Source organism: Aspergillus ochraceoroseus (genome assembly GCF_002846915.1).
Source record: "Aspergillus ochraceoroseus IBT 24754 chromosome Unknown P175scaffold_3, whole genome shotgun sequence".
Classification (NCBI taxonomy): Eukaryota; Fungi; Ascomycota; class Eurotiomycetes; order Eurotiales; family Aspergillaceae; genus Aspergillus; species Aspergillus ochraceoroseus.
In genome coordinates this window covers 2,499,081-2,521,136 of record NW_024468478.1, presented here as the reverse complement: position 1 = coordinate 2,521,136, position 22,056 = coordinate 2,499,081, and the positions used below count along the sequence as shown (strand labels likewise).

Here is a 22,056-nt window from a genome sequence, read left to right as displayed (position 1 = left end):
GACTTGGACCAGCCTTCACCTCTCCATTCCCCATCATTCTTTAATACTCACCACTTTCATTGGAAGTCTTGCAGCATGGCTGACGCTTTGAAGGCTGAGGGCAACAAGGCCTTCTCTGCAAAGGATTACCCTACTGCCATGTAAGTATATTCTACCCCGCTTTGAGGATGAGGATGGAAGACGGGGACATGGCTTGCAAAAGATGTATGCTAATCTGGTTTTTAGTGATAAATTCACCCAGGCCATTGCGATCGACTCCAGTAACCATGTCCTCTTCTCGAACCGCTCCGCCGTCTACGCTGCCCAAACCGATTATGAAAAGGCCCTCACCGATGCCGAGAAGGCCGTCGAGCTCAAGCCCGACTGGTCAAAGGGTCATATGCGAAAGGGGGCCGCCTACCGTGGCCTAGGAGATCTCTGTCAGTACTTCCGGCTTTTCTAGGTTGTATTTAGGTCTGCTAACATGGTATAGTGGCTGCCCACGACGCCTACGAAGAAGCCCTTAAGCTGGAGCCCGGTAACGAGCAGGCCAAGTCCGGATTCACCGCCGTGAAGAGAGCCATTGACGCCGAAGCCCAGGCTGACGGTGTCACCGGGGACCCCACAGCCGGGCTCGGTGGTATCTTCAACGACCCCCAGCTCTTCCAGAAGTTGGCCAGCAACCCTAAGACCTCCGCCCTTTTGGCCGATGGCGAGTTCATGGCAAAACTGAAGCGCGTGCAACAAAACCCTAACAGCGTCGGCGCGGAGATTCAGGACCCCCGATTCCTGCAAGTTATGAGCGTGTTGTTGGGCATTGACATGAGTTTTGGTGCTCCTCCTGAGGCTGCACCTGGTTCCTCGGGCCCCACAGCTGAGGCTGAGGAGGACATCCCCATGCCTGACGTGCGTCCTGCTGCCCCTGAGAAGAGGAAGGAGCCCGAGCCCGAGCCCCAGCCCGAGCCTGAGGATGAGGACGCCATTGCCAAGAAGAAGGCCCAGGAGGCTGGAGATGCCGAAAAGAAGCTTGGCAACGATTTCTATAAGAAGAAGCAGTTTGATGAGGCTATTGGACACTACGAAAAGGCCTGGGAATTGAACAAGGACATCACATATCTGAACAACATTGGTGCTGCCAAGTTCGAGAAGGGTGATCTCCAGGGCACCATCGAAGTCTGCCAAAAGGCAGTTGAGGAGGGCCGCGAGCACCGTGCAGACTTTAAGATCATTGCCAAGTAAGACCCTTCCCCTCTTTTTATAATATATATAACAGTTAGGTACTTACATAAACACAGGGCTTTCGCCAGAATTGGTACTGCCTACGAGAAGCTGGGAGACCTCGACCAGGCTATTGAAAACTACCACAAGTCTCTCACCGAGCACCGAACTCCGGATGCTCTTACTAAGCTGCGTAATGCTGAAAAGGCTCGCGACAAGGCCAAGAAGGAGTCTTACGTTGACCCTGAAGAGGCCGAGAAGGCCCGCGAGCTGGGCCAGAAGAAGTTCCAGGAGGCTGACTGGCCTGGTGCCGTTGACGCTTTCACCGAGATGACCAAGCGGGCTCCTCAAGACCCGCGAGGTTTCTCCAACCGTGCTGCAGCCCTCATCAAACTCATGGCCTTCCCTCAGGCTGTGCAGGACTGTGACGAGGCTATTACGCGCGACCCCAAGTTCATCCGTGCGTACATGCGCAAGTCGCAGGCTCTGGTGGCTATGAAAGAGTACAACCGTGCTCTCGACGCCTGCACAGATGCCCTGGAACAAGATGATGGAACCCACACGCGTGAGATTGACCAGCAGCAACAGAAGTGTCTTGAAGCTCAGTTCAGCGCTCGTGCGGGAGAGACCGAGCAACAGACCATGGAGAGAATCCAGAATGATCCCGAGGTATTTTTCCTTTTGATTTTTTTTTTTTTTTTTTCATTCTTCCTCGCTCCCCTCTCTCTTTTTTCCTGTTGAACGATTTTCTAACTGAAATAGATCATGTCTATCCTCCAAGACCCTGTTATGCAGAGCATCCTCCAACAAGCCAAGAGTGACCCTGCAGCTCTGCAAGAACATATGAAGAACGCGCAGGTGCGGACGAAGATTCAGAAATTGATGGCCGCCGGTGTCATCCGTCTTGGACGGTAAACCGTGCACCCTGAAATCGGGGGGGGGGGAGAAAACAAACGTACATGAATGAGAGGGAGAAATGATTGTTGGGGTCATCGGCCATGCTCTTTTTATTTTTCTTCCCTTTTTCCAGTTAATCGGTTCTGAATTGACGATGCCTTTTTTTTGTTAGTTAATGATCTGCTTTAGATGACATTTTTTAGTAGGCGTTGTTGTAGAGAGCGGTAGACGGTAAATAAAATCCAGTGGCTGGCCTCGTTCTCTTCCACTCAGCACTAACGGAGTATCTGCATTTGAAGCTGAATCTCCCTCGGAGTACGACCAGCCACCCGAGGAATTCCCTATTTTAACAAGTCGAAATGATTCAGTCTCGACTCCACCAGAAATCTCTGAGCCACGGGAAAGATGGGACGAACTACTCCAACCTAACCGAGATTATCTCTGAACGGCTCGACAACTCAGAGAAGAGATAGAACCGTAGAAGTACGTAGTCCGTACCTGGGTAGTACTCCAGGGCAAAGTGGAACTAGATCGAATGGAAGGAAATACCTCGGAATTGGGAAGGATTTCTCGGAGAAGGAGGATAGGATGTGCGTGTGTTGTGTGTGTGGGTGCATGTGTGGCTGGTAGTTATTTGGAGGACGGATGACGGATGAACTCGGTTGCCTAAGAGAAAAAAAAAAAAAAAAAAAAAAAAGACACCTTTGGTTCTACTCTGTATACGCACAAAGATTTGAAAATTCAACAAGAATTTAACACTGATCAAAGGATTCAAGAGTTATTTTTATAATGATCTAGTCTTTCGGATGTACACTACTGCAATTCCAGAGTCAATTCACATACTCTGTACTGTATACGTGTAGATGAGGAGAACCTGAAGATATCTGGTGTAAGGGTAGTGTACTAAGTTACTGGAGAAGTTAAAGGTACCTAGTATGTACCAGATACTACCTTGTAACCCTCTCCTGTGCTACCGTCCTTGGCAGGGCAGAAAAGAGTTTCCTATGTATATCTAGGTACCTTTGAACTCCCAAGTAGAACTATTCCCCAATTCTAAATTCCCTATTTTTTTTTATGAGAGAGAAGATCTTTATATATCTATATTTATCCCCAGTTGATCGATCTCCTAACTGGGAAGATACCTGTGGCGCAAAGCAGATCCGTGGCGGTGCTGGTTCTCAATAGATCGAACACCGGCGTCCAACTAATTCCCCCCGGCGATCGATGGATGGCGTAACCGAGGATTTGGAACGAACAATCCAGAGCACTAGATAATAATAATAATAATAATAATGATAATGATAATAATAATTAAAAAATAACAATCATTATTATAGTAGTGGTGGCTAGATCACCAAGTCCTCCGTAGAGCAGGATTCAAGTCTCTGATATTCCCAGTATCGACCTCACGACCTGCAAAATCCGTTGCGAACCTCAGGTTGCGACTTTTCTCTTCGGTCGCTTCTATCATCATCAATCGACAACTCCTCCTCTCGTTTTCAACAACTTTCAACGCTTTCGGTCTGCGAAGGATCACGCATGGCCACACTAATCAACCCGCTATTCAATTTAATCTCTCCTGAAATCCCTATTATCCAATATCTTGCTAGCTGACGGTGGACTCCTTATTAGCCACCCTTCCTGGCCCTCTTCTTTTGACGCAAGTGGCTCCGCATCCCAATTCATCCTTTCACCTCCCCCCCCTCCCCTCCGGTTACCTTTCCACATTTTCGGTTGCCCTGAATCATTTATCCTTTCTCTCCTCCTTTCGGAGTTTCTCTCCTTTCCTTGAACCATCGCTCTTCTCTACTTCATTGTGGTGGAATCGTTGTCTTCATTCTCGAGTAAGCAATCCCTCAAAGCTCCTCCCTCCCCCTTCCAATCGTACCACTCTCCCACTCCCTTCTTTCTCCGAGAGCTTAGGAGCTTCCGTGCTCGAGCCACCACCTCCCCGCTGCGGAGGTTCTCAGTGAGTGGCAAGGTAGCAGCCGCCTGAACCGCAGCTCATAGGAAACACCCCATGGATTTCTTTTCCTCCTTCTCTGTTCTTTGGAAGTATTATTCAGAATCCTTTTCTTTCATCCGTGTACAGAGTACACCGTGGATAAGGGGGGGGGAAAAAAAATTCAATCAAACTGACCGGTTTCCCGCTTCAGATTCAGATCGGTTGGGGACTTGTAGTAGGTGGTTTTGCGCCAGAGGCTCATCCTCCTCCCCAATCCGAAGAGAACCATGGCTTCGCAAAAGATTGAAGAGCAGAAGAGTGAATTGAAGCAGCGAGGCGCCATTGAGGCTGCTCAAGGCACTCAATATCCCTCAATGGCTCGCGCCGAAGCGGTTGAGAAAAAGATTGTCGACGAAACCCTAAAAGCCGGTTTACCAGCCTACCAGTTCGATCCGGATGCGACACCAGAGCAAAAAGCTGCTGTTGCAGAATCTGTACGTTCCCTTTTCTATTCTGTTATACCTGGTGTTCCCCCCCCCCCCAAAAAAAAAGACATCGGTTCGCTGAACCCATCATTTGCTGTGTTTCAGCAAGTACCTCCAGGCTTCCACCATGACAAAAAACCGATGGCTGTGGCAGCCATCCCAGATAAGGTGAGTGTGGTATATCCTCTTCTTTTTAGGCTCTGGGTCTGGCTGACGGTCTTTTGTCTCAGGGCGATGGCACACCCGATCAGGACAAGCTTCCACCCCCCAAACCTGCACCCGCATTGCTAGTGGATAAGTCGGCCGATGCGATAGCGCCCAAGAAGGATGGCCAGCCGATGGACGATGAAGCACGATGGGCACGCGATCGCACTGGGTGGGCCCCCCAATTCGCACAAGAAGAGACAAAGCAGGAGCATGATGATGCAACCCTCTTGGACCATCAGACCCTGTTGGAAAGTAGTCTGGACGATAAGTTCTTCGGAGGTGGGCGAATCTCGATTAAATCAATCAATTCTCTTGGTACTAATACAATCTAGACTGGTATCACAATGCCGGTGTGATAGTCTTTGCGTGTCTCGCCTCCTGGCTCGTCGCCGTGTTGGGCGGCGGTCTTGGCTGGATCTTTATCGTCATGGCTGCATGCGGCACATACTATCGAACCTCAATTCGACGCGTGCGACGGAATTACCGCGATGACGTTCACCGTGAAATGGCAAAGCAACGCCTGGAGACTGATACCGAGAGCTTGGAATGGATCAACAGCTTCCTGGTCAAGTTCTGGCCCATCTATGCGCCTGTACTGTGTGACTCAATCATCAACTCCGTTGATCAGGTTCTGAGCACCTCCACCCCCGCCTTTTTGGACAGCCTGCGGTTGAAGACTTTCACCCTGGGTAGCAAGCCTCCACGACTGGAACATGTGAAGACCTACCCTAAGACGGAGGTCGATACTGTCATCATGGATTGGAAATTTAGCTTCACACCTAATGACACTATGGACTTGACCTCTCGCCAGCTGAAAAACAAGATCAATCCCAAGATTGTCTTGGAAGTCCGGGTCGGCAAAGGGGTTGTGAGCAAAGGTCTGGATGTGATTGTCGAGGATATGGCATGTAGCGGCTTGATGCGGGTGAAAGTAAAGCTTCAAGTTGCCTTCCCCCATATCGAGAGGGTGGACGTTTGTTTCCTCGACCGACCCGAGTTTGACTACGTTTGCAAACCCCTGGGTGGTGACACCCTTGGGTTCGATATCAACTTCATTCCCGGTCTGGAGAGCTTTATCAAGGAACAAATCCACAACAATCTTGGGCCCATGATGTACAGCCCGAATGTCTTCCCTGTGGAGATTGCTAAGATGCTGGCTGGAAATGCCGTTGACAAAGCAATCGGTGTTGTTGCCGTCACCCTCCATGGCGCCCGCCAGCTTAAGAACCCTGATGCATTCGCTGGTACTCCTGACCCTTATGCAGTTGTTTCTCTAAACCACCGCACCCCTCTCGGACGCACCAAGACAATCCGCGACACGGACAGCCCGAGATGGAATGAAACGATCTATGTTATTATCACGTCCTTCGCAGATACGTTGACCATCCAAACATACGATTGGAACGAGTTCCGAAAGGACAAAGAACTAGGAACCGCTACTTTTGCGATGGACAAACTCGAGCAAGAGCCTGAACATGAAGGTATTTACATGGAGGTTTTGGCCAGCGGTAGATCCCGTGGAACTATCCATGCCGACATCCGATTCTTCCCAGTGCTGGAAGGTAGGAAGCTGGAGACTGGAGAGCTTGAACCCCCTCCGGAGTTGAACACTGGTATCGCACGATTCACGGTTGAACAAGCCAAGGATCTGGATGGAACGAAGAGCATCGTCGGTCACCTCAACCCTTACGGTGTGCTGCTTCTGAATGGCAAAGAAGTCCACATAACCAATAAGCTAAAGCGCACCAATAATCCTATCTTCAAGGACGCCTCCAAGGAATTCCTCATCACGGACCGGAAAAATGCACGTCTTGGTTTGGTGATCAAGGATGACCGTGATTTGGTGAAGGATCCGATTCTGGGCACTTATCATATCAAGCTGAATGACATGCTCAAAATGATGGAAAAGGGCAACAATTGGTTCCAGCTCCACGGCGCCAAGACGGGCCGTGCAAGGCTGCTCCTGGAGTGGAAGCCTGTCGCAGTCGGAGGTATCTCTGGCAGCGCCGGATACATCGACCCTATTGGTGTGATGCGGATCCATTTCAAGAACGCATCAAACCTCCGCAACCTGGAAACTATGGGCAAGTCAGATCCTTACGTTCGTGTCCTGCTGTCTGGCTTTATGAAGGCCCGGACAGTCACTTTCAGAAACAATCTGGACCCCGAATGGGACGAGATCGTATATGTTCCGATCCACAGTGCTCGCGAAAAGCTTACTCTGGAAGTTATGGATGAAGAGTCTGTCGGTAGCGACCGATCACTTGGTGCAGTTGAACTCTCCGCCGCCGACTATGTCCATGAGAACGAAAACGGGGAATATGAAATTGATGACGAAAAGCAACTTGTGTCTAGTGGTCTTCGTCTTGGCAAATCCGTCAAAGGAACATTGAACTACACCATTGCCTTCTACCCAACGGTGCCAGTTGTCAACCCAGAGGATGAGGTTGAAGAGGAGCAGGAAGAACAAGCGAATGGCGAAGTTGAAGGATCCGATGCCTCGCGGAAGAGCATTGACTCGAAACCCAAGAGTTCCCACTCCAAATCCGCCAGTGTTGACTCGAAAGCTTCTGCCACCAAAGCCACGACAAACGGCACCGCCGAAGTGCAAACCAATGGCCGTGCCAGTCTCGAGACGACAACCCCTTCCACCCCTGCCACCACAAAAGACTCCGAAACCATGTCAGTCAAATCGGTCAAGGAAGTGCCCAAGACTTACATCTCTGCGGAAGAACTCAAGAACTACGGTATTTACTGTTTTCATACAACTCATATTTATTCAACACTAACGTCTACAGAATCCGGTTTCATTGTTTTCAAGCTGCATGAGGTTCACCTCTCTCGTGCCAACGTGCACGTGGAAGTTCTCATGGACGACTACATGTTCCCAGCTTGGTCATCTCAGAAGATTCGCACCAAGGCCACTCAAATTGAAGACAGTAGGTTTTTTTTTTTTTTTTTTTTTCCCTTTCCGTTGGTACCATGGGGAGAAAACTAACAATGTATAAAGTTGGTGATGCATTCGTGCGTGAACTCGAATTCTCGAAGATCACACTCCGGCTCGTAGAGAAACACAACTCGAAGGATGACGACGATCATACAGTGGCCAAACTAACAGGAGACACACTCTCTACTCTCCAGCGTATCTTGGTAAGCGTCCACATTTCACGATCTCCTGAATACTTTCTAATTATACCAAGTATACTCCTACTGAACTCGTCCTTCGGTCTAATGACGGGGAAGTGAGCAAGGTTACTGTTAGCGCCCGATATATTCCTGCCAACATGAAGCTCGATCCTACTGAGAGCATCAACAATATGGGAACTCTGCGTGTGGATGTTTTGGACGCCGCCGAGCTTCCTTCGGCTGATCGAAACGGCTTCAGTGATCCATACTGCAAATTCCGTCTGGGCGAGAAGGAAGTGTTCAAGACGAAGGTACAGAAAAAGACACTTCACCCCGCTTGGAACGAATTTTTCGATACTCCTATAAAATCGCGAATAGGCGCCAATTTCCGTGTCGATGTTTATGATTGGGACTTTGGCGATAAGGCGGACTATCTCGGTGGTGTCCCTATTGACCTCGAAGCTCTGGATCCGTTTCAGAGCAAGGAGGTGACTCTAACCCTTGACGGAAAGTCGGGCGCTATTCGAATGAAGCTGCTGTTCAAGCCAACCTACGTGATGCGCTCGCGCCAAGGTTCATCTACCTTCTCCGGTACATTTGCTACGCCCGGAAAGATTGTCGGCGCTCCTGTTAAAGGAGTTGGGCTTGTTGGCGGCGGCGTTATCAAGGGTGCCTCTTTCCTTAAACACGGGATCATGTCTAAAATCCGTGGAGATGAACCAGGCTCTGATGATGAGGGAACGGAAAGGGAGGTTCCGAGAGCTCCCGCTGCTATTCTGGTTGACGGAGAGACTCCTCCTAGCGCGACACCTAGCAGCACTCTCCAGCATGCGCGCACGCGAAGTGTGGTTTCGCAGTACGCTGATCGACTTGGTATCAGCGGCAAGGGTGAGCCCGGATCTGCTAGCATTTCGATCGTTTCTGCAACCGGATATCCGCCGTCCGCTCATGTACGTGTTATTGTGAAAGTCGTTGGGACCAAGGGTGCCAAGGAAGTACTCAAGAGCAAGGCCGTCAAATCCGGCGGTGGCCCCGTGTACTTTGACGCTTCACACGAGACGTGCCGAGTACACAACACGACGGCCGATGCGCAGTACCAAATCAAGGTTGTGGACCATGCAACCTTTGGTTCCGACAGCGTTCTTGGCGAAGCCATGTTCTTTGTGGACGACCAGGGTTCAGCTGCGGGACAGGAGAGATCGGTGAGCGTTGGCAAGGGAACTATCGCACTCCGCAGCAGCTTCTCCGCGGTGGAGGGTCTGCGGCCCGGCACGTCATACTCGAACACGGGCGATGCGGCGTCGGAGGTGATGGACAGCCCGGACTCGAAGAAGCCGGGACGCCGTAGCTTCCTTAGCAAGCGGAATGCCAGCGGAGCTTAAGTGGTTCTAGGTATATAAGTGATTGATGTCTTGATGATTCCGTGTTTACTGAGTTTTCTATTTTCTTTCTCTTTTTCTTCCTTCCTTCCTTTCTCTTTCTCTTTCTCTTTCTTCCTTTCTCTTTCCCTCTTTCTTTCTTTTTTCTTTTCTTTCTTTCTCTCTGTTCCCTTTTCCCTTTTCCTTTTCTCATTTAGGATCAAACATTATGAGATGGTGGGCCATCACATGATCTAGTATTTAGGGGGTTGAATTGGATAATGACACTCTCAATACCATAAACAGATACATGACATGCATGACTAGTCACCTGTAGGTCAACAAGAAGCAGTTGAAATCAGAGAGAACCTGGTGGTTAAATGAGATGAGAGGTGATCCAGGCCGCCACACCGCTGGAAACAAGGCAAGGAAGCCGAGCTATGCGGCTGAAATGATATATCACTCTCTGTTCTTGTTTCCCAATCCTTTTGGGATTTTCTCCCAACCCCATAGACGAACCCAGGGGAGGGGAGGGGGGAGGGGAAAGAAAGTAAGACAAACTGGCAAACCAGCTGAAATCATGAACTAGTGGCACAGCGGGCAGCCAACAAGATAACCTATAGTGTGGTGTTGGGAGTATCCACCGGAAGACAGAGAGGTATGTGTACTAGTTTAGGGGCCTTAGTTTGGAGTCAGTCACTTAATTAATTAACGAGGTAGTTTACAGAGTCTCCATCATCGACTCAGGATATTTAAAATTAGAACTGAGCGTGAGAGGGATCCAGTCCGGTTCCAGAATCGAGAGGGGCATGGCGGAAGCTGGTGTCTTGAATGGTTATATGATTTTATTTGGATATAGATATAATTATATAATTATGTATCTACTACGAGGTACAGAATAGTCTTACCTATTATTATCCTGTCTCCGTACTAGATAGAGAATCGTATAGTTAAGCATAGATCCTAATAGTAATCCTCCATCCTGAACCCTGGAAAAGGGGAGATTGTTTCAACTTTCAATCGGGAATGTATACGGAGTAGGTGGTTTTGTATGGTATGGTAAATCTCCTTTTTTCCGTCACTGATCCACTTCATCTCGGTATCGTCATTGTTGTTGTTGTTGCCCCCAACTCTCTCTCAAATAAATTCATCTTTCCAGCTTCTTCTCTTATTCTTTCTCCATCCATCCACCATCTCTCTCTCTCTCTCTCTCTCTCCCATCTAATTTTCCATGTAAGTATCCTTTCTCCCTCTCTCTCGTCAACCCTGTTCTGTTACTCAGCTACTCAACCCCCCATCATTTCTTTCCTCCTCTTCCCTCTCTCTCCCTCCTCAACTCAGCTAGAGCTGTGATTAATGCTTCGATAGACTGTTGAGCGGACTCTCTTCGTCCCTTCTCCGCACTGCTTTGTGACCTACTACCTGAGCTTTTCGATACACTCTCACTCCTCCATACCACACAATGGCCTCCAAAGTTCTGCCTACCCATCTGAGCTCGAATACCGGCTTTGGAAAGCACCATGGAAAATCCCAGTCTCACATGGTAAGTCGTAAAATGCCTTTTTGTTTTTTTTTTTTTTCTCTTCTTATTATCTCCACTCCTCGTCGGGGAAAGTAGAAAGCAAAAAGCGCCCCTGTCAGGTTGCTTTACGGTGCTGTGCATGCCACTTCACCCCTAACTGAAACCCCCTCCCCCCACTCCAATTGAAAACAACAAAGCTCCCAACTTCTGGATTTCCAAAGCTTGGGTTTGGGTGGTGGCGATGACCTCAATGGCGGTCTTGCCCTATATTTTATTATAATCATTGCCCATGAATGTCTTTGCCGTTTCCTTTTTTCTCTTGCAATTTCCTTTTTGTTTTTTTTTCCCCTTGAGTTTTTGGTATGCTTGCTTGGCTTTGGCTACTCTCTCTGCGTATCCTATGTGTGGACAGATTTTCCCTACCGCAAAGGTCTGCTTTTATCTGCGTTTTACTGTCCCTCTACCCCTCCGTATCTCAAAACGGCCCGGCAGCGTCTATTACCCTGAGAGAGCTCATTACCTTTTCTTATGCTTGACTTGTTGCTTTATTAGCCATTCCCAATGCTTGGTTCGACTACTAACACTTACAGGCATTCGAAAATGCCTCTACCAGCGTGGCTGCTTCTCAGATGCGCAATGCCCTGAACGCCCTCGCCGAGACCGTCCCGGATGCCACCGAGCGCAAGCGCTTTGAAGCGGAGATGGACAACTTCTTCGCTCTCTTCCGTCGATTCCTCAACGACAAGGCCAAAGGAAACGTGGTCAACTGGGACCGCATCGCTCCTCCTAACCCCTCCCAGGTCGTGAACTACAACGACCTGGGCAAGGAAGCCTCCGTCGAATTCCTCAACAAGTTGGCGGTTGTTAAGCTTAATGGTGGTCTGGGAACTTCCATGGGCTGTGTTGGCCCCAAGTCCGTCATCGAGGTCCGTGATGGCATGTCCTTCTTGGATCTCTCTGTCCGTCAGATTGAGCACCTGAACCGCACTTTCAACGTCAATGTTCCCTTCGTCTTGATGAACTCCTTCAACACCGATCAGGATACACAGTCCATCATCAAGAAATATCAGGGCCACAACGTCGACATCATCACCTTCAACCAGTCTCGCTACCCCAGAATCATCAAGGATTCTCTGCTGCCCGCCCCCAAGTCTTTCGACGCCCCCCTCCAAGACTGGTACCCCCCCGGTCACGGTGACGTGTTCGAGTCTCTTTACAACTCCGGCACTCTGGACAAGCTCCAGGAGCGCGGTGTTGAGTACATTTTCCTATCCAACGCAGACAATCTAGGTGCCGTGGTGGATCTCCGTATCCTGCAACACATGGTGGACACTGACGCCGAATACATCATGGAATTGACCGACAAGACCAAGGCTGATGTCAAGGGTGGTACCATCATCGACTACGAGGGTAAGGCTCGTCTCCTGGAAATCGCCCAGGTGCCCAAGGAGCACGTGAACGAGTTCAAGTCCATCAAGAAGTTCAAGTACTTCAACACCAACAACATCTGGATGAACCTCCGTGCTATCAAGCGTGTCGTTGAGGAGAACGAGCTGGAGATGGAGATTATCGCCAACGAGAAGTCCATCCCCGCCGATAAGAAGGGTGAAGCCGACCAGGCCATCTACCAGCTCGAGACCGCCGTCGGTGCTGCCATTCGTCATTTCAAGAACGCCCACGGTGTCAATGTGCCCCGTCGCCGCTTCCTGCCTGTCAAGACCTGCTCCGATCTCTTGCTGGTCAAGTCTGATCTCTACCGCCTGGAGCACGGCCAGCTGCTGATGGACCCCAGCCGATTTGGTGGCGTGCCTGTCATCAAGCTTGGCAGCGACTTCAAGAAGGTGTCTGATTTCCAGAAGCGCATCCCCAGCATTCCCCGTATTGTCGAGCTGGATCACCTTACCATTACTGGAGCCGTGAATCTTGGCCGAAACGTCACCCTGAAAGGGACCGTTATTATTGTGGCCACGGAAGGTAGCACCATTGACGTTCCCCCAGGTTCAGTGCTGGAGAACTGTGTTGTCCAGGGCAGTCTACGTATCCTTGAACACTAATTTATTTCGCCTAAAATCAGAGGGGGAAAAAAAAAAAGAAAAAAAGAAACAAGAAAAAAAGAAACAAAAAAAAAGGGGGGGGGGGGGGGGGAGTACTCACTATTTATAGCTGTCTTTAATATCTCTTTACCTTCTACGCCAATAATTCTACTTCACGACTGTGCTCGCGGTCGTGCTGCATTCCCCTTCCATGATATGATACATGAGAGGTCTTGCATGGGTTGATAGAGCTCACTTTTTTTTTTTTTCCTTTTCCTTGTTGAAGCGGGACTGTCTTGTGTGGATTTTGGGTTTTCGGAAGGCTGGTGGTGATTTCAGTGTCTCGCGCCGTGGCAAAGGGATGGGATCTCTCGGCTTGAGTGTGCCGCAACACGAGTTTAATCATCGAGGTCTATTTCATTCTAAGTTATCCCCCCCGCAGTAATATCAGATGATTCGCATATCGTCCGGGTAGAAAGTTCGAATATAGCACATGCTTTCTGGCGGAGTTGTGTCACCCGGTTTTCCCTCGTAGCCGCAGCGAACAAGGGGACGAGGATGGGGGGATTCTCTTGTTCATGATGCAGTCACGAATCTAGATCGGATGTCTTTCTTTTGCAACTGGGTGGTGCCACTGACTGCTGTGGGTCGAGTTTTCCATCGGACCTACAGCCACAAACAGGAAGACATATCAAGCATTCCTTTTTGTTCGATTCATGCTGCACTGGCCGATGATTTATATGGGTTACAAGGGTTGCATTTTGCATGCCACTGGGATTCTCCCTTCACCTGGTCATATTATTACTCTCTACCATTTCCTGACCCAGTGAAATGAGGTTTTCTCACAGCCATGTAGGGTGGGTATGACTCCCGTTGAGAACATAACATTTCGGACGCCTCTACCGGGGTTTATGTCATGTAGAATGCGAGCTTATATAGGTTTCCGGATTCTTTTTGGAATTTTTGTGGAATTTTGATTCTCATTGTTATTCTATGACTTCATGTAGCCCTCGTGGCGATTTTATCTTACAAATCTTCTACATTTCTTCACTACAACAACTCTTACCAGGTTCTATTCCAACAAGGATACCATATACAATGAGTGATCGTCCAGCTCAACATCCATATCAATATCAGCCCATTGCGCCTGGCCCGTCTCCGTCTCTCCGCTCGCTCTCTCAATCCCAACCCCAACAATCGGATACAGGACCTGCGTTTTCTTCCACGACCAATACCAGCACCGATAGCACTACGACGTCGTCGAATACCGCAACCATGGGGGACTCCCCACCTCCGGAACGGGGGCGTCGTGGATCAGTGGTGGATTTGACGAAGAAGAGGGTCTCGATGGCTTGTTTGGCGTGTAAGAAGTCGAAGCGGAAGGTTGGTCGATTCTTTCTTGTCTTGTCTTATAATCAATGATGGACTGACGGGATAGTGCTCTGGTGTCGCCCCCTGCGATAATTGTCGCGCGTTCGGTCGACAATGTGTTTTCGATGAAACCCTCGACCAGCGCCGGCGCGTCGCTGCAAAACGCACCGCCGATGAACTGGGTTACCATCGAGATATGCTCAACGACCTCCTGAAGGTGATGCGCGCCGAAGACCAATTCTACGCCCTTCGACTCCTCGAGATCATCCGGCGGGATGCGACCTCGGAGGAAATCAGAGCGCACATCGATGATACACTCGCACAGATTGAAGACACCGGGAAGGAAAGCGAAGATGTCATCCGGAAACTCGAGGACGTGCGGAGAGTGATTAATGTCGAGGGGGCCGGACCGTCGTTTCGTCCCAAGGTCATGGATATCCATTACCTTTGTGATGAGGTACCGTATCGGGTGCCAGCGAAGCCGTGGACGACGGTCACCGAGGATGCGGATTTAGTGTCGCATTTGGTATCGTTGTATTTTACTTGGGATTACCCCTTCCATGCGTTTTTGGATCGGGATGTGTTCTTGAAGCATATGGCAAGTGGGGATACGAATTCAGAGCTCTGTAGTCCTTTCTTGGTCAATGCGTTGTTGGCGAATGCTTGTGTGAGTTCCCCCCCCCTCTGCGCGTGGTTTAATTATGAGATGAGAGTTGACCCTCTGGCTAGCACTTCTCCGATTACTCAGAGGCATATGTCCACCCTGGTGACATGGTGACAAAAGGAAATGATTTCCTGGCAGAAGCTGAACGACTGAAAGATGAAGAATCGACAAGATTGACTCTGCCCTATCTCCAAGGAACTCTCTTACTATATGAAAAGTATGCAATAGTCCCCATCACTGACCGGGCTGGCTGCCCCTTGTCTGACTGGGCTAGGTTCTCCCTCTCCGGGGAAAACGATCTGGGGTATAAAATGCTTCATCAGGCGATATGGATCGGTGAGTCCCTAGGGTTGATTGGCCCGAAGAAACTGAGCGTGGACCTCGGCCAGATCTCACAAGATATGGATGCCTCTTTAAAGCAGACAGCTTGGGGTTTGTTCCATATAGACACGTATGTCATGATGACGATCCCCTGGGTGCCGGGGAGCTGATTCGAAACAGGGTTGTGCATACCGACTTTCTGCGGCCGAGTCTCATAGACAAGATCAACCTTGATCGACCGAATAGACACTGGGCTGATGAGATGGCATTGTGGATTCCGTACCCCTCTCATCGACCTCCTCGACCTTCCTACCTCAGACAGTACTTTGACGAGTCGTGTAACCTGTGCGAGATCGCTCGAGACATGTCGCAGCGTTTGTTTTCCATTGACGAAGCCCTGAGCTCTGCGGAGGATCAGCGCCGAACCAAGGAAGCCTTGTACGAAAGGCTCCGTCGTTGGTACGCTGGGTTGCCGAGAACCTTCGATACTGCCCGAAAGCCAACCCCGTACGTGATCATGCTAAGGTATATATTTCCAAAGAAAAGAAAATGTTAATTTCCCTATTCCAAAATTAACATGAACAAAACCAGGATGCAATATCACACGTTGGTAATCAATTTATTCCTCTTCAAGATCAATGACAACACGCCCAGCACCGAGGCAGAAAGCCTCACAACACCCCAAAGTCCCAAATCTCCAGCTTCTCTGTCAATAATATCAAGATGCAATGCTGAAGTTATTACGCAGTCAGCTGCACGGGCGATCGCCGCTCTAGCACGTCTACATCGAAAAGAATATGGAATGGGCCGAGCGCACCACTTTGCCATGTACGCCATCAACCTAGCTCTGTTTGCTCTACTGGAACAGCCAAACTTCGACATCCTGGATCAAGATTTTTTGAGTCTGGCCAGTGCTTTTTCGAGGATTGCGAGTCGCTCGCACCTGGGCCGAAATTTATTCCATCTATTTCGACAACATGTGCGGGCAAAACGTCAGGGCAGGCGGATTCGTGAATCTCACCTGGCCAACGACGAGCTGAAGGTACTGTTTGATGAAGAAGCCACCTCTCCATCTCTGTGGGATGAGTATGCTCAGGGACTAGAGAAACTAAATGAGGATACACGGTACCATGGTATCCGCATTGAGGGCGACCACAGTTTGTTCGAGATGCTGGACCGGTACGAGAGTTTGAGCTTGGGCAAGGATGAAATCGCACCCGAGAGGCCGCGTCCTGGGGAGCACGAGTATATTCCCTGCTGATTCTACAATAGCCTCTGATCGTTTTCGCGGTTTGCGACCTGTTGGTTTTGAATCATCATGGATGTGGCGCTTGGATGCCTGGTACCTCGTGAAGTCCCAGTATTTTTCTTCCCCTCCTCTTGAACATTTTGAGACAAGGATAAACTCCAGGAAGAACTCTCTCAGCCTGCCAGAGTTCACCAACTACCAATCACAGGAGAAATGTTTATTCAGGTCTTTTTTTTTTTTTTAAGAAAAGTCAAGAGGTTCCTCATTTGATGACATCACTGACTGACCCCATCCTCGCCACTCAGTCAGTCTACACGCTTTCCCCATATATTCCTAGTATTTCAGCCGCGCCTCTAGAGTTCTTCTCGGGAAATTTGCAGTCGCATTTACTACCACTCTACCTTCTTGCTTGTTGAAGCCTGTGTCTTCTGTCTCGCTGTTGACAGATGGCGTATTTCTTCGCTCTCCGAGCGCCCGGGAGTGCAGGCCATGGATGATACAATCAGCCCTGATTCACCTTCTCTCAATGACTCCAGTCGCGGCCAGAAGGCTGGGGGTGTAAGCCCCGATTACGCTCCGCCTCTTTCCCCGTCCTCCTCTTCCAACTGGCTCTGGAGGCCTGGGTCCGTCAGTATTGACAACGCCCCTCCCACGAACTATCAACTATATTCGTTCCCACAGCACCATGACCAGCAGCCCCCTGTCCGGTCCCAGTTCGTCCCGTTCCCACCGGCGGCCGCTGTGTCCGCGGTCCCGCCTAAGATTGCTATCCCGCGTGCCACCGCTTCGAAAACCTACTCACAACGGCATCGATCTGCACGAGCGTGCGAGCCATGTCGCCAGAGAAAGGTCAAATGTGATGGTGGCAAGCCAGCCTGTCGAAAATGCCGAGAGCATGATTTGAGCTGTTTCTATGTCGATATCAAAAGGGTGCGGGATCAGAAGCAGTTGGGCACATTGACTCAAAAGGTGGAACGTTATGAGAAGCTCTTGCGACAGCTCGAGTCTCAGGTAGAGCCGGGATCTGCAAGACTGATCGAGAGGAGTTTATCGGTGAGTTTTCCCTCTTCCTCTTTTTCTCTCGGCACTTACTCCGGGCCCCAACTGAACATGTAGGACATTGATAAACCTGACTCCGATGCCGATGGGTCCGAATCCGACTCAATTTCATCCACGGGGTCACTGGATGCGCTCGACCTGATTAAAGAGGATCTAAACCGTAGCGAAAAATCAGTCGCGGCCGGGTTCTTTGGCAAGAATTCGGAGGTTGCCTGGATGCAAAGACTGGAGGATGAAGCCGAACAGCGGAGCCATCAGTCCGAGGCTGATGCTCCGCCGATTGGGATGCAGTCACCCAGGTTGCCAAAGCAGGATGTTCCGATTATGATGATGAGCTACCACCTGGATGACCTGACGATTTCGTTGCCCGATTCCATTGACCCCTACGCCTTGCCCCCCAAGGAGCTCGCAGACCGGTATTTCAAAGCATACATGGAGTCCGTTCATCCAGCGTTTACTGTGATTCGTAAGACTACCTTTACAGCGCAGTACGAGCAGTTTTTCAGCCAGCCGTCGACTCCCCCGCCTCGGTGGCTTGCGGTTTTGAATATGATATTTGCCATTGGATGTCGGTATTGCAAACTAACCGGCACGGTTGAGGACGTTGAAGTTGAAGATTTGAAATACTTGAACCGTGCCAGGAAGCTGTGTCTAGACGGAAATGTCCTGTTCGAACATGCAGATCTCCAGCAGATCCAGGTAGAGTTTCTCGTTGCCCTTTATCTTGTTACCCTGGGTCAAGTCAACAGGTACGCGTCTAAGCCCCCCCCCCCCCCCCAAAACGGTTGTTTATTAGCGGTTCGTCACTGACTTTTCTCTTCGACGGAGCAGAGCATCAAAGTTCTCCAGCATGGCGTTCCGTTCGGCCATCTCGTTGGGAATCAATTTACGATTCGAAGATGATCGAACCCATTATGCTTCGAAGGAGGCACGGGGTCGTCTTTGGTGGTCAATATTCGTATTGGAACACCTGCTGACATCGATAACCGGTCGCGTATTCGGTGTTGACGAGGGACTCAGTGCGGCACCACTGCCCATCCCCTTTGATGAAGGGAGCGGTCACAACCCGGACCTCCTTGATACCTTCCGTGGCCCAGCACGTATGAGTCGCCTTCAACTGACTCTACTTCAAACCGACGAAGAGGCCCAGTTAAATGCAGATTGGCTCGCGAGATTCGAGCCCAGCGCGTCGCTATTCTTCCACTGTTTCGTAGATCTGTCGGTCATTACGCAGGCCGTCATCAGCAAGATTTACAGCATCCAGGGGCTTCATGATCCAAGCAGCCAAGTCGAGCAGCGAATCCTACGGTACTCCCGGACGATAGACACCTGGCTGCACAAAGTTCCGGAGCCATACCGATTCACGATCTCTGAAGATACCGATACTTTTTACGTCCCCCACAATGCAGACTACATGCGCGAACGAATCACGCTCGCAATATCGTACTACAGCACCCGCATTACGCTCTGCCGCCCTTGCCTCTCACACAACCAGGCCAATCCCTCCACGCACCGCCACCCACGCTTCCGCACTGCGATGGCCCTCGCTTGTCTGCGCGCCGCTCGTTCTTTGCTGTCCATCCTCCCGGACCGCCCAGATGCCATCTGGCTCACCACCGTGACCCCCTGGTGGGCGATCCTCCACTTCATCATGCAGGCCACCACCGCGCTCCTCATCGGCATCTTCACCTGGAACCCGCTCAAGGCCTCGCCGGACCCGTCGCGCCCGCCCCTCGACACCTCGGCCATGCTCTCGGAAACCAAGAAAGCCTTCCGCTGGCTCCATCACATGGGACGCACCAGCAAGGAGTCCCGCCGGGCCTTTGTGCTCTGCGAGAGCTTCCTGCGTCGCGTGGCGCCGAGCCTGGGGCTAGATATTAGTGATATCCCGGAGTCCGGGTCTCTGCCACCGTTGGCGGAAACCAGTCTGGGTGGTGGAACAGGCGATGTTGTATTGGAAATGGTTGGCGATAGGTAGTTTTCCATCGTATATCGTATATCTTGTGATGATTCCTTCATGTTTATATTCTATATTGATGACTGGATTTTTTTTGTTATGTCTTACATGGGTAATCTACCTTTTTTTTTTTCTTTTTTAGTTCACTTACTTACTTACTTACTCAGTCTTGTGACTTAGTACCCCTACCTACCTTAATAGTTCTATGCTCTATACTCCGTAGAGTATACATAACATAACATAACATAACATAACATTATCCATATCCATATCCATATCGGGTCTTGACAGGGACTTGTCATATCATTTAATATCCTATCCTGGGACATCCGACTCTCTATCCTAGACGATTCTGGAATAACGACATACATACATACATCTATATCTATATCTATATCTATATCATATCTATACCATACTATAGTAGCCATACTACACCTACATTCGTCGTCAGATGGCTATTAGTTAGTTAGTTAGATAGATAGACAGCTAGCTATAGTGTAGGTAAATAATAATAGGCCACGCGTGTCACTAAAAAAGTATCTATCTATCTATCTATCTATCTATCTATATACCTATATAACTAGGTAGGGGTACCTATAACGATGGAAGAACCTTGATTTTTGAGAATCGGACTGGTATCTCGTCATGACGACGAATGACAGAATGACAGAATCAGAAGCAAGAGGTTAGTTAGAGCTAAGAAGGGGGGGGGGGGGGGTTGTAGAAACTAAGGTTGCATGGAATGAAAGAAAAGGTGTCCCCTGACGTAGGTTAGTTTGGTAGGTTAGGTATGTATTTTGGTGCATTTATGCTTGGTAGGTTTCTTGATTTCTGGGTTTGTTTGTACCTTCTGGGTTCACCTTCTGGGTTCTGGGTTTGGGTGGGGATGGTGGCGAGGAAGTTAGAAAGAAAGTAAGGAGGAAGATAAAGAAAGTAAGAAGGAAGATAAAGAAAGATATAGAAAGCATAACCACTTGTAACTACTCCATACTAGGAAGAGAGAGGTAAACGGGTCTATTAAGTGTAGTCTTGGTTTTGATTGGGCAGTATTATGTGCTAAGGTGGTTTCCTTGTTACACGCTTGCTCGTCCTCGAGTCTCGTACGGAACCATCATCACTAACCCCCCTGCCACCAGAAACATCACTCCGCTCAAGTACACCGGCACAGTAGTCTGCAGATCGGCCACCAATGCAATGACGGGCGCCAGAATCCCCCCGATGCGGTTCGCGGCGCTGACCAGCGCATTCCCCGTCCCCCGGTTCTTGGTTTCGAAGATCTCAGGCGTGTACGCGTACAGCACCGCGTAGAGAAGACTGCTGGTGAATCCGTACGCGCAGTTCCATCCTAGCAAGGCCCGCGATGTTGTTGCTGTCGTGGAGGCCAGGAGAAATGCCCCCGTCGCGATGGTTGCCATTGCCAGCGTGCCCTTGCGCCCGAACTGGGGCATCTCGACCATTACCCCGCCGACGAGGCTGCCTGGGACCCCGGCCAGCGCGATGAGGAGCGAGTTGCGGTAGGTGAGGGATGTCGAGCCGTCACCGAACTCGATTCCGCGTGCGTTCTGGAGAAAAGGTAGGAAGGCGTTGTATAGCGGGAATGCTAGACCGATTAACCCCCAGATAGCGATCATCAGGCCCGTTGTCCAGGCCCGACGGCGGGTCGAGAAGAGAGCATGCAAGCGAGTGAGAGCAAGGGGTTCGAGTCGTAATGTCACCCGGTCGAGGAAGCTTAGCCCGCGATGGTGCGGAGTGTGGTTGGGTCCTTCGGAGGGTTCATGCAGCTCGTCTATCGTTAGGGTTGAGGTTTTGCCGTTGCGCTGGGCTACTTCGTGGATGACTGTCACGGCTTGATAGTGATCCCCTTGGCCCATGAGATATTTGGGCGACTCGAAGAGCGTAAAGAAGAAAATCCGTATCACAAACATTGCGAGAGCTGACCCTCCCATGATGACGAGAAAGTACCGCCAGCCCATATTGCTTGACCGTGGACAGTCATCAGCGGAAGAGCAGGTAAGATTGCCTATTAACGGCCATGCTACCAGATTGGCAACCAACTGTGCAAGGGCCCAGTTAATAGACAAGACAGTAAGAAGGTACTGGTGAGACCCGGGCAGGAATTCGAGAAAGATGGCAGAGTCCACGGGCAGATTGCCTCCCACTCCGATCGACCAGAGAGCAGTGAAGGTGCTGACCGCAGCGAAGGAGGGCGACCATGCGGCGACCAAACTAAAAGCAGCTGTGATGCCAATGGTCAGGTTGAAGGCTATCTTTCGCCCGAACAGGTCGCAGCCGAATCCCCAGAATACTGCACCGACTAAGAGTCCAATGTTTTGCCAGAGCGTAAGGAGAGGAGGCTGCGAGACACCAAATTCGTAAGTCACTGGGACGAGGATCAGCGATGTTACGATCGGCCAGAGATTATCGCACGCCCAGCCAAACCCGATGACTCCAAATAGTTGCCATTGATATCGTCCCATCCCTATTTCCTGGATGGCGCGGTTCAGCACATCTGCATTGATCCGGTAGGCGGACGAAGCATCCAGTTCCGCACACGGGCTCGGAGGGGCATTTGGGGATTCAATCAGTCTAGAAGTAGTCTCCATGATTGGATTAGACAGACAAGAGCTATGCTAAGATTGCCATTAACGATAACCAGGGCGAC

At 50.1% G+C, this 22,056-nt stretch overlaps 6 protein-coding genes across 6 annotated transcripts; 5 read left to right on the top strand and 1 right to left on the bottom strand.

The window, feature by feature from the left end:
• Positions 1-1,103: 1,103 nt before the first annotated feature.
• Positions 1,104-2,104, top strand: sti1 (Hsp90 cochaperone STI1). The gene has a single exon (XM_040897069.1). The coding sequence runs from the start codon at positions 1,528-1,530 to the stop codon at positions 1,936-1,938; it is 411 nt and encodes a 136-aa protein (XP_040753543.1). The 5' UTR covers positions 1,104-1,527; the 3' UTR covers positions 1,939-2,104.
• A 2,222-nt stretch (positions 2,105-4,326) lies between these two features.
• P175DRAFT_0434117 (putative membrane bound C2 domain protein (vp115)) lies at positions 4,327-9,239 on the top strand (the record flags this gene model as incomplete). Its single annotated transcript, XM_040893639.1, has 7 exons — positions 4,327-4,533; positions 4,630-4,692; positions 4,755-5,010; positions 5,064-7,478; positions 7,530-7,670; positions 7,742-7,881; positions 7,932-9,239. The coding sequence occupies 7 exons, from the start codon at positions 4,327-4,329 to the stop codon at positions 9,237-9,239; spliced, it is 4,530 nt and encodes a 1,509-aa protein (XP_040753542.1).
• Positions 9,240-10,677: 1,438 nt separating this feature from the next.
• On the top strand, positions 10,678-12,791 carry ugp1 (UTP glucose-1-phosphate uridylyltransferase; the record flags this gene model as incomplete). Its single annotated transcript, XM_040898892.1, has 2 exons — positions 10,678-10,758; positions 11,328-12,791. 2 exons carry the CDS (start codon positions 10,678-10,680, stop codon positions 12,789-12,791), a joined length of 1,545 nt encoding a protein of 514 aa, XP_040753541.1.
• Positions 12,792-14,045: 1,254 nt separating this feature from the next.
• P175DRAFT_0435413 (Zn(II)2Cys6 transcription factor) lies at positions 14,046-16,387 on the top strand (the record flags this gene model as incomplete). The annotated part of the gene is made up of 6 exons (XM_040893726.1): positions 14,046-14,153; positions 14,209-14,808; positions 14,871-15,022; positions 15,080-15,256; positions 15,307-15,651; positions 15,718-16,387. The coding sequence occupies 6 exons, from the start codon at positions 14,046-14,048 to the stop codon at positions 16,385-16,387; spliced, it is 2,052 nt and encodes a 683-aa protein (XP_040753540.1).
• Positions 16,388-16,864: 477 nt separating this feature from the next.
• Positions 16,865-19,412, top strand: P175DRAFT_0492740 (uncharacterized protein; the record flags this gene model as incomplete). Its single annotated transcript, XM_040895915.1, has 3 exons — positions 16,865-17,428; positions 17,492-18,183; positions 18,266-19,412. The coding sequence occupies 3 exons, from the start codon at positions 16,865-16,867 to the stop codon at positions 19,410-19,412; spliced, it is 2,403 nt and encodes an 800-aa protein (XP_040753539.1).
• A 1,055-nt stretch (positions 19,413-20,467) lies between these two features.
• P175DRAFT_0434607 (putative sugar transporter) lies at positions 20,468-21,997 on the bottom strand (the record flags this gene model as incomplete). The annotated part of the gene is made up of 1 exon (XM_040893672.1): positions 20,468-21,997. One exon carries the CDS (start codon positions 21,995-21,997, stop codon positions 20,468-20,470), a length of 1,530 nt encoding a protein of 509 aa, XP_040753538.1.
• Between the last annotated feature and the right edge of the window lie 59 nt (positions 21,998-22,056).